Here is a 14158-nt window from a genome sequence, read left to right on the forward strand (position 1 = left end):
ATTATATAAGATTTATTTGACAGTAGGCAACTATTAGCAATGAAAATGTTGATACTAACATGTTTTATATCTGATGAGAAATGTGTTGCAAGGTTGACAACAACAAAAAACATAGAATGCCACAATTGATATTGGATGACGGATAAATACACTGGGTTGATGATACGTGACAACACTTTTGGTAATTAAATAAAAATGAGATTATTACATTTTTAAGCTAAGGTATTATTTGTATTCAGTAAACTTTGTATTTAGTAAACTTGTCATGGTTTTGGATTTGTGTTGCAATTTTACGGTTATATTTTGAAATTCTGTGTACCACTTTACAATAAGACTAACCCTTACGTATAAAGGATTCATAAAGAGTTTATAATTAGGTTATGAATGAGGTTGTAAACACTATTAATCATTAAGAACCATTTATAAACCAGTTCTAACATAGTTTTCATACATCAACACAGGCTCACTATTTGGCAAGATGACTAAGCCTTATATTGGCTACTTAGCGAGAATCAACTCAGTGAGCAACAGATACCAAGGATGCTGGCTGATGAAGGAGACGAAGTTAGCTACTGTAAGTAGCCAATATAAGACTTAGCAGTACAGATACATGTGGGCTCACTATTTGGCAAGCAACCGGTCACAGTTGCCCTGTTTATCTCATGTCTTATAAAAGCTTATTAATGATTTATAAACTATTCACAACCTAATAATAAATTAATTACAAACTATTCGTAAAACCCTTTATAAGGGTAGTCTTATTGTAAAGTGTTACCTAATTCTGTTCTCCCTGTGTCATGGTCTTCCTTCCGTGTATTTGCCCTCCTGTGTATAATTGTCTCATTGTGTTCACATGTTGCCCCCCCCCCCCCCCCCTTGTGTTTCTGCCTCCCCTGCCCAGCTGTGTCTTTTACTGTGATTACCCTTCTGTGTATTTAGTCTTGTTTTCCCTTTTGCTCCCTGTTCGGTCGTCGTCTTTCTCATCCACGTTACCTGCCGGTACTTGTTGTAAGTTTGTTCCTGTTCCTCGTGCTCCTCAATTTGCTGTTTTAGTTGTTACCTGTTTGTCTGTATCATCGGCTCTTTATTAAAGCTAGCTTTTTGTTACATGCCTTTTCCTGCATTTGGGTCCTATTTTCTCTAACCCTGACAGTACTAGACTGAACGGGACACAAACTGTTTACCCCGCTCCACTCTGGCAGGAGGCTGCGCTCCATCAGGACCAAAACCTCTCTCCACCTGAACAGTTTCTTCCCCTCTGCTCCTGGCCTCATCAACAAGGCCCAGGACTCCCACTGAAACTGACTTTTATCCATCCCAGAAAAAACATTATGCATTACATTAATGCACATAACATAATGCGAACAACATCTTGTTATTTAAAAAAAATTGCACATTTCTTCTCCACATTACCTCTTTTAAATCAGCACAGCTCTCTACTTTAAATACAGCATATAGTATTTGTTATATGTTAATGTTGTACATTGTCACCTCTGCAGCAAATGGTCCTTCGAGCCAGAGACTGAGCCACACTCCACACAGTGAACAAATGACTGATTCAGAGACTGATGGCATGCAGACAATGGATGAACCCAACAATGGAGGTCAGGCCCTTTCTACTGAGAACATGGATGGATCCGAAGGTGTCCCAGAGCCTAGCCTTTCACCTGAACCCTTATTGCCCACCTCTCATCCAAAGCACCAAATTCTGCCATCAGTATCCCTGGAAGCATTAGCCAAAGCCCTGACAAAGCCAATTAGCCATCAAGACCTAGGGGCTAGACCCAAAAGAGATAGACGGCCCCCCTGATTACTATGGTTTTCCACGGCAGAAGGCAGCATCCCAAGTATCTCATAGTTTAAGTAGTAAGAGGACACACTTCAGCAAGTCAGCATCACGTTTCCGTATACAGGCTCTAATATAGTTATATCGTTTCCTTGGTTCATGCACATAATTCAAAGGACTCTCCAAAATAAACATTACAAAATGGATCAGAGAGAAAGACGGATGCATTAAATGCGGAATAATCCATAAAATGGACAAATGCACCTTAAAGAAGGCCATGTAATGTATGCAAGGACATTCACTTGACTATTCTCCATGACTTTAATTCAAACAAATCAGCTACAGTGATGTACACATCCCCCTCCTCAGAGGTTCTCTACATGGACAAACCTAACACCTCCCATCAAGTCATGTTGAAAGCTGTCAATGTACTTCTCCACAACGGGGACAGGACCCTCACAACTCATGCAGACCTTGATGATGGTGCTGATCGATCCATCCTGCTCCCCTTTGCTGTCCAGTGTTTGGGTCTCTCAACACAGCCTGAAACAATCTCACTACGCACAGTGCGGCAGGATATAGTGCAAGTAAGTGGAGCAACGGTTTCCTTTGGAATTTCCCCTATTGACCAGCGAACTGAAGGGCATGTCTTCAACGGAGCATTCACTGCTGAACATCTCGGTCTTTCAGAGCACACATACCCTGTACAACAGTTACAAGAGCAGTTTCACCATCTCAGAGATATTCCATTACAGCCAATTGACCATGCATGCCCTCTTGTCCTCATTGGCAATAGCTACCATCTCAACAACTGAATACCCCGATAAATAAAGCAAAGAAATTGCAACTCTTGTCTCCTGGTGGTTTGTGGCTCCAGTTTGAACATGTATCTCCAACAAATGGTTGACAATCACTAAGGTGGTGTTAATATGTGGAGGTTATCCTTCTGAACAAACATGTAAGTATCATAAGTGTGTGTTTTCCAGCTTCTCTCTGCAATAGACTGAAATCCAATGGAAAAATCATTGCTTTTAGTTGAGGGAGCCTTTGCGTTGTTAACTGTCAGGAGAACAATAATGTAAATGTGAATGAACAATCAGTTTGTACAAAGCAGTGTGTCATACTTGGGAAAAGGGCAAAGAACATGCTAGTCTTTTTCTCAGATCATTGTGAAGCATCAGTTGTCCTCTACTACAAAATACAAGGTCCCTGAAAAATGAACTAATTATCTGCATTCTGTTGGCTTCAATGGTAAGTTGCTGAGTAGGGGGTTCTCTGAGGGGGAGGGGTCACTAATTATTTACGTTGAACAGGTATAAAAGACAAGGGTTGACCAGGTAGGATATCAGTTCACAGCAACAGCACATCTACAGCCAACATGAGCAACACCGGCATGAACATGAGGGGCAAGGTACTTTTAGAAGTCTTTTTGTAATAATCAGGAATTACTGTTTGCAATATCAGTTTATTCCTAGCTAATCTATTTCTAACCATTACAATTCCCTTCTTTCAGATCACCTTCTACGAGGAGAAGAACTTCCAGGGTCGTTCTTATGAGTGCATGAATGACTGCTCTGACATGTCCTCCTCCCTGAGCAGGAGCCAGTCCTGCAGGGTTGAGAGCGGCTGCTTCATGGTCTACGATCGTTCCAACTACATGGGAAACCAGTACTTCATGAAGAGGGGCGAGTACTCCGACTGCATGAGCATGATGGGAATGAGGGACTGCATCAAGTCTTGCCGTATGATCCCCATGGTGGGTATATAACTGTAACCGACGATTCTACTATGGGTGACACTGACCACCCGATAACTCTTTACATTAAATCATTAATTTATAATTCTTCTCCCCAAAGCAGCACAGAGGCCAGTTCAGGATGAAGATCTATGAGAAGGAGAACTTCGGTGGTCAGAGTCACGAGATGATGGAGGACTGCGACAACGTCATGGACCGTTACCGCATGAACGAGTGCCAGTCCTGCAACGTGATGGACGGTCACTGGCTGATGTACGAGCAGCCCCAGTTCAGAGGCAAGATGATGTACATGAGGCCCGGAGAGTACAGGAACTTCAGAGACATGGGCATGAGCGGCCAGAGGTTCATGAGCATGAGGCGAATCACCGATTCCTGCTAAATGTTCACTGAATGTTTCCTGAATTCATAAAATGCCAAATAAAAAATTAACCTTGAATGTGACTTTTGTCATGCTTATTTCTCCAACTGTTAAAATCACACATTATTAATTGAAATTAATTATATAAGATTTATTTGACAGTAGGCAACTATTAGCAATGCAAATGTTGATACTAACATGTTTTATATCTGATGAGAAATGTGTTGCAAGGTTGACAACAACAAAAACATAGAATGCCACAATTGATATTGGATGACGGATAAATACACTGGGTTGATGATACGTGACAACACTTTTGGTAATTAAATAAAAATGAGATTATTACATTTTTAAGCTAAGGTATTATTTGTATTCAGTAAACTTTGTATTTAGTAAACTTGTCATGGTTTTGGATTTGTGTTGCAATTTTACGGTTATATTTTGAAATTCTGTGTACCACTTTACAATAAGACTAACCCTTACGTATAAAGGATTCATAAAGAGTTTATAATTAGGTTATGAATGAGGTTGTAAACACTATTAATCATTAAGAACCATTTATAAACCAGTTCTAACATAGTTTTCATACATCAACACAGGCTCACTATTTGGCAAGATGACTAAGCCTTATATTGGCTACTTAGCGAGAATCAACTCAGTGAACAACAGATACCAAGGATGCTGGCTGATGAAGGAGACGAAGTTAGCTAGGTAGCCAATATAAGACTTAGCAGTACAGATACATGTGGGCTCACTATTTGGCAAGAAACCGGTCACAGTTGCCCTGTTTATCTCATGTCTTATAAAAGCTTATTAATGATTTATAAACTATTCACAACCTAATAATAAATTAATTACAAACTATTCGTAAACCCTTTATAAGGGTAGTCTTATTGTAAAGTGTTACCAAATTCTGTTCTCCCTGTGTCATGGTCTTCCTTCCGTGTATTTGCCCTCCTGTGTATAATTGTCTCATTGTGTTCACCTGTTGCCCCCCCCCCCCCCCCCCCCTTGTGTTTCTGCCTCCCCTGCCCAGCTGTGTCTTTTACTGTGATTACCCTTCTGTGTATTTAGTCTTGTTTTCCCTTTTGCTCCCTGTTCGGTCGTCGTCTTTCTCATCCACGTTACCTGCCGGTACTTGTTGTAAGTTTGTTCCTGTTCCTCGTGCTCCTCAATTTGCTGTTTTAGTTGTTACCTGTTTGTCTGTATCATCGGCTCTTTATTAAAGCTAGCTTTTTGTTACATGCCTTTTCCTGCATTTGGGTCCTATTTTCTCTAACCCTGACAGTACTAGACTGAACGGGACACAAACTGTTTACCCCGCTCCACTCTGGCAGGAGGCTGCGCTCCATCAGGACCAAAACCTCTCTCCACCTGAACAGTTTCTTCCCCTCTGCTCCTGGCCTCATCAACAAGGCCCAGGACCCCCACTGAAACTGACTTTTATCCATCCCAGAAAAAACATTATGCATGACATTAATGCACATAACATAATGCGAACAACATCTTGTTATTTAAAACAAATTGCACATTTCTTCTCCACATTACCTCTTTTAAATCAGCACAGCTCTCTACTTTAAATACAGCATATAGTATTTGTCATATGTTAATGTTGTACATTGTCACCTCTGCAGCAAATGGTCCTTCGAGCCAGAGACTGAGCCACACTCCACACAGTGAACAAATGACTGATTCAGAGACTGATGGCATGCAGACAATGGATGAACCCAACAATGGAGGTCAGGCCCTTTCTACTGAGAACATGGATGGATCCGAAGGTGTCCCAGAGCCTAGCCTTTCACCTGAACCCTTATTGCCCACCTCTCATCCAAAGCACCACATTCTGCCATCAGTATCCCTGGAAGCATTAGCCAAAGCCCTGACAAAGCCAATTAGCCATCAAGACCTAGGGGCTAGACCCAAAAGAGATAGACGGCCCCCTGATTACTATGGTTTTCCACGGCAGAAGGCAGCATCCCAAGTATCTCATAGTTTAAGTAGTAAGAGGACACACTTCAGCAAGTCAGCATCAAGTTTCCGTATACAGGCTCTAATATAGTTATATCGTTTCCTTGGTTCATGCACATAATTCAAAGGACTCTCCAGAATAAACATTACAAAATGGATCAGAGAGAAAGACGGATGCATTAAATGCGGAATAATCCATAAAATGGACAAATGCACCTTAAAGAAGGCCATGTAATGTATGCAAGGACATTCACTTGACTATTCTCCATGACTTTAATTCAAACAAATCAGCTACAGTGATGTACACATCCCCCTCCTCAGAGGTTCTCTACATGGACAAACCTAACACCTCCCATCAAGTCATGTTGAAAGCTGTCAATGTACTTCTCCACAACGGGGACAGGACCCTCACAACTCATGCAGTCCTTGATGATGGTGCTGATCGATCCATCCTGCTCCCCTTTGCTGTCCAGTGTTTGGGTCTCTCAACACAGCCTGAAACAATCTCACTACGAACAGTGCGGCAGGATATAGTGCAAGTAATTGGAGCAACTGTTTCCTTTGGAATTTCCCCTATTGACCAGCGAACTGAAGGGCATGTCTTCAACGGAGCATTCACTGCTGAACATCTCGGTCTTTCAGAGCACACATACCCTGTACAACAGTTACAAGAGCAGTTTCACCATCTCAGAGATATTCCATTACAGCCAATTGACCATGCATGCCCTCTTGTCCTCATTGGCAATAGCTACCATCTCAACAACTGAATTCCCTCGATAAATAAAGCAAAGAAATTGCAACTCTTGTCTCCTGGTGTATTGTGGCTCCAGTTTGAACATGTATCTCCAACAAATGGTTGACAATCACTAAGGTGGTGTTAATATGTGGAGGTTATCCTTCTGAACAAACATTTAAGTATCATAAGTGTGTGTTTTCCAGCTTCTCTCTGCAATAGACTGAAATCCAATGGAAAAATCATTGCTTTTAGTTGAGGGAGCCTTTGCGTTGTTAACTGTCAGGAGAACAATAATGTAAATGTGAATGAACAATCAGTTTGTACAAAGCAGTGTGTCATACTTGGGAAAAGGGCAAAGAACATGCTAGTCTTTTTCTCAGATCATTGTGAAGCGTCAGTTGTCCTCTACTACAAAATACAAGGTCCCTGAAAAATGAACTAATTCTCTCCATTCTGTGGGCTTCAATGGTAAGTTGCTGAGTAGGGGGTTCTCTGAGGGGGAGGGGTCACTAATTATTTACGTTGAACAGGTATAAAAGACAAGGGTTGACCAGGTAGGATATCAGTTCACAGTAACAGCACATCTACAGCCAACATGAGCAACACCGGCATGAACATGAGGGGCAAGGTACTTTTAGAAGTCTTTTTGTAATAATCAGGAATTACTGTTTGCAATATCACAGTTTATTCCTTGCTAATCTATTTCTAACCATTACAATTCCCTTCTTTCAGATCACCTTCTACGAGGAGAAGAACTTCCAGGGTCGTTCTTATGAGTGCATGAATGACTGCTCTGACATGTCCTCCTCCCTGAGCAGGAGCCAGTCCTGCAGGGTGGAGAGCGGCTGCTTCATGGTGTACGACCGAAACAACTACATGGGAAACCAGTACTTCATGAAGAGGGGCGAGTACTCCGACTACATGAGCATGATGGGAATGAGGGACTGCATCAAGTCTTGCCGTATGATCCCCATGGTGGGTATATAACTGTAACCGACGATTCTACTATGGGTGACACTGACCACCCGATAACTCTTTACATTAAATCATTAATTTATAATTCTTCTCCCCAAAGCAGCACAGAGGCCAGTTCAGGATGAAGATCTATGAGAAGGAGAACTTCGGTGGTCAGAGTCACGAGATGATGGAGGACTGCGACAACGTCATGGACCGTTACCGCATGAACGAGTGCCAGTCCTGCAACGTGATGGACGGTCACTGGCTGATGTACGAGCAGCCCCAGTTCAGAGGCAAGATGATGTACATGAGGCCCGGAGAGTACAGGAACTTCAGAGACATGGGCATGAGCGGCCAGAGGTTCATGAGCATGAGGCGAATCACCGATTCCTGCTAAATGTTCACTGAATGTTTCCTGAATTCATAAAATGCCAAATAAAAAATTAACCTTGAATGTGACTTTTGTCATGCTTATTGCTCCAACTGTTAAAATCACACATTATTAATTGAAATTAATTATATAAGATTTATTTGACAGTAGGCAACTATTAGCAATGCAAATGTTGATACTAACATGTTTTATATCTGATGAGAAATGTGTTGCAAGGTTGACAACAACAAAAAACATAGAATGCCACAATTGATATTGGATGACGGATAAATACACTGGGTTGATGATACGTGACAACACTTTTGGTAATTAAATAAAAATGAGATTATTACATTTTTAAGCTAAGGTATTATTTGTATTCAGTAAACTTTGTATTTAGTAAACTTGTCATGGTTTTGGATTTGTGTTGCAATTTTACGGTTATATTTTGAAATTCTGTGTACCACTTTACAATAAGACTAACCCTTACGTATAAAGGATTCATAAAGAGTTTATAATTAGGTTATGAATGAGGTTGTAAACACTATTAATCATTAAGAACCATTTATAAACCAGTTCTAACAGTTTTCATACATCAACACAGGCTCACTATTTGGCAAGATGACTAAGCCTTATATTGGCTACTTAGCTAGAATCAACTCAGTGAGCAACAGATACCAAGGATGCTGGCTGATGAAGGAGACGAAGTTAGCTAGGTAGCCAATATAAGACTTAGCAGTACAGATACATGTGGGCTCACTATTTGGCAAGCAACCGGTCACAATTAACCTGTTTATCTCATGTCTTATAAAACCTTATTAATGATTTATAAACTATTCACAACCTAATTGTCACGGTAGAGCGAAGGAAGCAGGACCCAAATGCAGATAAACTGATAATACCTTTATTTCAAGGATAGTGAAATATAGAACTAGGACAGACAGAACACTCACCGGTGAACACAGTCAACAACGAAAGACGAACCGACAAAGACAGACAGAAAAACCAGAACTTAAATACACACAAGACTAATCACACAAACAAGACACAGGTGAGGAGGGAGGAGAAAACACAGAGGCACCAGGTGAACACAATCGGGTAATCAGGGAGGGAAAACAGACAGAAAGCAACAGGCAGGAAACGGGGGTGAACAATTTACAAAATAAAACAGGAAACCCAAAGATAGAAAAAGACAAGACAAAACAACAACACAGACAGATCGTGACAGTACCCCCCCCCCTCAAGGGACGGATCCCAGACGTCCCAAAACAAAACTAAAAAAGTCCAAAACCTTAAGCAGGGTGGGTGGAGGGGGTCCGGAGGAGGGACGCATCACTAAGCCACCAGGGTGGGTGGAGGGGGTCTGGAGGACGGGCTTGGGTTGACAGCCCAGGGGCACGGCAGAGGACCAGGAAAGGGTCTTGGGCGGACGGCCCGGGGGCAAGGCAGAGGACCAGGAAGGGGTCTCGGGCGGACGGCCCGGGGGCAAGGCAGAGGTCCAGGAAGGGGTCTCGGGCGGACGGCCCGGGGGCAAGGCAGAGTCCAAAATGGGGGTTATGGAGGGGCGAAGGCCACCGCGGGCGAACTCAGGGGGCCGAGCATGAGGGCGAGGACTGCGGCCGGAAAAGTCAGGGGGCCGAGCATGAGGGCGAGGACCGTGGCCGGAAGAGTCAGGGGGCCGGGCTCGAGGGCGAAGACCGCGGCTCTCAGGGGGCCGGGCTCGAGGGTGAAGACTGCGGCTCACAGAGGCCCGGGCTCGAGGGCGAAGACCAGAGAGCTCCGGAGGCCGGGCAGGAAGGCGCTGACGGGACAGTGCCAGAGACCGGGCAGGACCCGGTGTCGGAGCTGGTGGGACAGGCCTCGGCAGGATCCCCCACGGAAGAGGACCAGGACACGGGATTTGCAGGATCCCCAGCAGGAGAGCAGTCGGCGGGGCCTCCAACGGCACAGTACATAGGATTGGCAGGACCCCCGGCAGGAGAGTAGAAGGCGGGACCTCCAACGAGACAGGACAACGGGTTGGCAGGAGAGTAGTCGGCGGGACCTCCAACAGCACAGGACAAAGGGTTGGCAGGACCCCCGGCAGGAGAGTAGTCGGCGGGGCCTCCAACAGCACAGGACAAAGGGTTGGCAGGACCCCCGGCAGGAGAGTAGACGGCGGGACCTCCAACAGCACAGGACAAAGGGTTGGCAGGACCCCCGGCAGGAGAGTAGTCGGCGGGGCCTCCAACGGCACAGGACATAGGATTGGCAGGACCCCCGGCAGGAGAGTAGTCGGCGGGCCCTCCAACGGGACAGGACAAAGGGTTGGCAGGACCCCCGGCAGGAGAGTAGTCGGCGGGGGCTCCAACGGCACAGGACATAGGATTGGCAGGACCCCCGGCAGGAGAGTAGTCGGCGGGGCCTCCAACGGCACAGGACAAAGGATTGGCAGGACCCCCGGCAGGAGAGTAGTCGGCGGGGCCTCCAACGGCACAGGACAAAGGATTGGCAGGACCCCCGGCAGGAGAGTAGATGGCGGGACCTCCAACGGGACAGGACAAAGGGTTGGCGTCGTCTGGGGAGCCAGCCGGAGACGAGGTGCTGGAGTCGGCCAGTACGCCGACAAGACTCGGGGAGCTGGCGTCGGCTGGGGAGCCAGCAGAAGACGAGGTGCTGGAGTCGGCCGGTACGCCGACAAGACTCGGGGAGCTGGCGTCGGCTGGGGAGCCAGCAGAAGACGAGGTGCTGGAGTCGGCCGGTACGCCGACAAGACTCGGGGAGCTGGCGTCGGCTGAGGAGTCAGCCCTGTAGCCGAAACTGGAGTCGAGCCCATGGCTTCCGGGGACGGTACTGAAGCCGGAACCATGGCTGCTGGGGCTGGAACCATGGCTGCGGGGGTCGGAATTGAAGCCAGAATCATGGCTGTAAGGTCCGGTTCTGGAGCCGGAAATATGGCTGAATGGGCCTGCTCTGGAGCCGGAATCATGGCTGTAAGGTCCGGTTCTGAAGCCTGGATCATTGCTGTGTGGGCCGGTACTGAAGCCGGAACCTCCAACGGCACTTCAGTAGGGACTGGAGAGGGAAGTCGAGAGGGGACTCGAGAGGGAACTTGAGATGGGACTAGAGTTGGGATTTGAGAAGGGACTAGGGAAGGGACTAAAGGAGGGACTGGAGATGGGACTAGAGATGGGACTAGAGGAGAGACTTGAGAAAGGACTTGAGAAAGGACTAGAGAAGGGACTAGAGAAGTGACCTGAGGAGGGACTTGGGAAGGGACTAGAGAGTGGACCAGAGAAGGGACTAGAGAAGGGACTTGAGATGGGACTATGGCAGCTGGGGCAAGAGCTGGGTCTGGAACCATGGCCGCTGGGGCCAGAACCATGGCCGCTGGGGCCAGAACTGGGACCGGAATCATGGCTCTTGGGGCTCGGGCTGCTAGCCTGGACTTGCGACTCCTTCTACTAGAAGCCGCCTTAAGGCTACGTGGACCTCCAAAAGCCAGACGAGTTCCAGAAAACGACTCCTGGACAAGAGCAGGAACTGGGGCAGAAGCACTGGTTGACTCCAGACGGAACACACAGAGACGGTTGTATTCAGCAGGCTGGAAATCACACACCCAGAGGAAGTCCAAAATCCAGCCAGGTAAGAACTTCACCAAGTCTGGTTTCTCCATAGCCAACCGGTGCGCCTCTACCAGAGCGGCCTCCCTCTGCCGAACACTGGACGCTCCCTTCCACCAATCATGGCAGCAAGCCAAATAAAAGGAAAAATGTTGTAGTTCCACCTCAAATGGATCATCTGCTGGGTCCATTTCTTGGTCGGTTCGTTCTGTCACGGTAGAGCGAAGGAAGCAGGACCCAAATGCAGATAAACTGATAATACCTTTATTTCAAGGATAGTGAAATATAGAACTAGGACAGACAGAACACTCACCGGTGAACACAGTCAACAACGAAAGACGAACCGACAAAGACAGACAGAAAAACCAGAACTTAAATACACACAAGACTAATCACACAAACAAGACACAGGTGAGGAGGGAGGAGAAAACACAGAGGCACCAGGTGAACACAATCGGGTAATCAGGGAGGGAAAACAGACAGAAAGCAACAGGCAGGAAACGGGGGTGAACAATTTACAAAATAAAACAGGAAACCCAAAGATAGAAAAAGACAAGACAAACAACAACACAGACAGATCGTGACACTAATAATAAATTAATTACAAACTATTCGTAAAACCTTTATAAGGGTAGTCTTATTGTAAAGTGTTACCAAATTCTGTTCTCCCTGTGTCATGGTCTTCCTTCCGTGTATTTGCCCTCCTGTGTATAATTGTCTCATTGTGTTCACCTGTTGCCCCCCCCCCCCCCCTTGTGTTTCTGCCTCCCCTGCCCAGCTGTGTCTTTTACTGTGATTACCCTTCTGTGTATTTAGTCTTGTTTTCCCTTTTGCTCCCTGTTCGGTCGTCGTCTTTCTCATCCACGTTACCTGCCGGTACTTGTTGTAAGTTTGTTCCTGTTCCTCGTGCTCCTCAATTTGCTGTTTTAGTTGTTACCTGTTTGTCTGTATCATCGGCTCTTTATTAAAAGCTAGCTTTTTGTTACATGCCTTTTCCTGCATTTGGGTCCTATTTTCTCCAACCCTGACAGTACTAGACTGAACGGGACACAAACTGTTTACCCCGCTCCACTCTGGCAGGAGGCTGCGCTCCATCAGGACCAAAACCTCTCTCCACCTGAACAGTTTCTTCCCCTCTGCTCCTGGCCTCATCAACAAGGCCCAGGACCCCCACTGAAACTGACTTTTATCCATCCCAGAAAAAACATTATGCATTACATTAATGCACATAACATAATGCGAACAACATCTTGTTATTTAAAACAAATTGCACATTTCTTCTCCACATTACCTCTTTTAAATCAGAACAGCTCTCTACTTTAAATACAGCATATAGTATTTGTTATATGTTAATGTTGTACATTGTCACCTCTGCAGCAAATGGTCCTTCGAGCCAGAGACTGAGCCACACTCCACACAGTGAACAAATGACTGATTCAGAGACTGATGGCATGCAGACAATGGATGAACCCAACAATGGAGGTCAGGCCCTTTCTACTGAGAACATGGATGGATCCGAAGGTGTCCCAGAGCCTAGCCTTTCACCTGAACCCTTATTGCCCACCTCTCATCCAAAGCACCAAATTCTGCCATCAGTATCCCTGGAAGCATTAGCCAAAGCCCTGACAAAGCCAATTAGCCATCAAGACCTAGGGGCTAGACCCAAAAGAGATAGACGGCCCCCTGATTACTATGGTTTTCCACGGCAGAAGGCAGCATCCCAAGTATCTCATAGTTTAAGTAGTAAGAGGACACACTTCAGCAAGTCAGCATCACGTTTCCGTATACAGGCTCTAATATAGTTATATCGTTTCCTTGGTTCATGCACATAATTCAAAGGACTCTCCAAAATAAACATTACAAAATGGATCAGAGAGAAAGACGGATGCATTAAATGCGGAATAATCCATAAAATGGACAAATGCACCTTAAAGAAGGCCATGTAATGTATGCAAGGACATTCACTTGACTATTCTCCATGACTTTAATTCAGACAAATCAGCTACAGTGATGTACACATCCCCCTCCTCAGAGGTTCTCTACATGGACAAACCTAAGACCTCCCATCAAGTCATGTTGAAAGCTGTCAATGTACTTCTCCACAACGGGGACAGGACCCTCACAACTCATGCAGTCCTTGATGATGGTGCTGATCGATCCATCCTGCTCCCCTTTGCTGTCCAGTGTTTGGGTCTCTCAACACAGCCTGAAACAATCTCCCTACGCACAGTGCGGCAGGATATAGTGCAAGTAAGTGGAGCAACGGTTTCCTTTGGAATTTCCCCTATTGACCAGCGAACTGAAGGGCATGTCTTCAACGGAGCATTCACTGCTGAACATCTCAGCCTTTCAGAGCACACATACCCTGTACAACAGTTACAAGAGCAGTTTCACCATCTCAGAGATATTCCATTACAGCCAATTGACCATGCATGCCCTCTTGTCCTCATTGGCAATAGCTACCATCTCAACAACTGAATACCCCGATAAATAAAGCAAAGAAATTGCAACTCTTGTCTCCTGGTGGTTTGTGGCTCCAGTTTGAACATGTATCTCCAACAAATGGTTGACAATCACTAAGGTGGTGTTAATATGTGGAGGTTATCCTTCTGAACAAACATGTAA

General features: G+C 45.5%; 3 protein-coding genes across 3 annotated transcripts in view; 2 read left to right on the forward strand and 1 right to left on the reverse strand.

The window, feature by feature from the left end:
• The window catches only part of si:dkey-91i10.2 (uncharacterized protein LOC555224 homolog), a 225780-nt gene that overhangs the window by 82531 nt on the left and 129091 nt on the right, over positions 1 to 14158 (reverse strand).
• LOC117538142 (gamma-crystallin M2-like) lies at positions 3146 to 3951 on the forward strand. The gene is made up of 3 exons (XM_034203688.1): positions 3146 to 3197; positions 3300 to 3542; positions 3646 to 3951. Exons 1-3 carry the CDS (start codon positions 3165 to 3167, stop codon positions 3919 to 3921), a joined length of 552 nt encoding a protein of 183 aa, XP_034059579.1. The 5' UTR covers positions 3146 to 3164; the 3' UTR covers positions 3922 to 3951.
• On the forward strand, positions 7187 to 7988 carry LOC117538138 (gamma-crystallin M2-like). Its single transcript, XM_034203684.1, has 3 exons — positions 7187 to 7232; positions 7337 to 7579; positions 7683 to 7988. Exons 1-3 carry the CDS (start codon positions 7200 to 7202, stop codon positions 7956 to 7958), a joined length of 552 nt encoding a protein of 183 aa, XP_034059575.1. The 5' UTR covers positions 7187 to 7199; the 3' UTR covers positions 7959 to 7988.

The sequence above is a fragment of the Gymnodraco acuticeps genome, unplaced genomic scaffold (assembly GCF_902827175.1).
Source record: "Gymnodraco acuticeps unplaced genomic scaffold, fGymAcu1.1, whole genome shotgun sequence".
Classification (NCBI taxonomy): Eukaryota; Metazoa; Chordata; class Actinopteri; order Perciformes; family Bathydraconidae; genus Gymnodraco; species Gymnodraco acuticeps.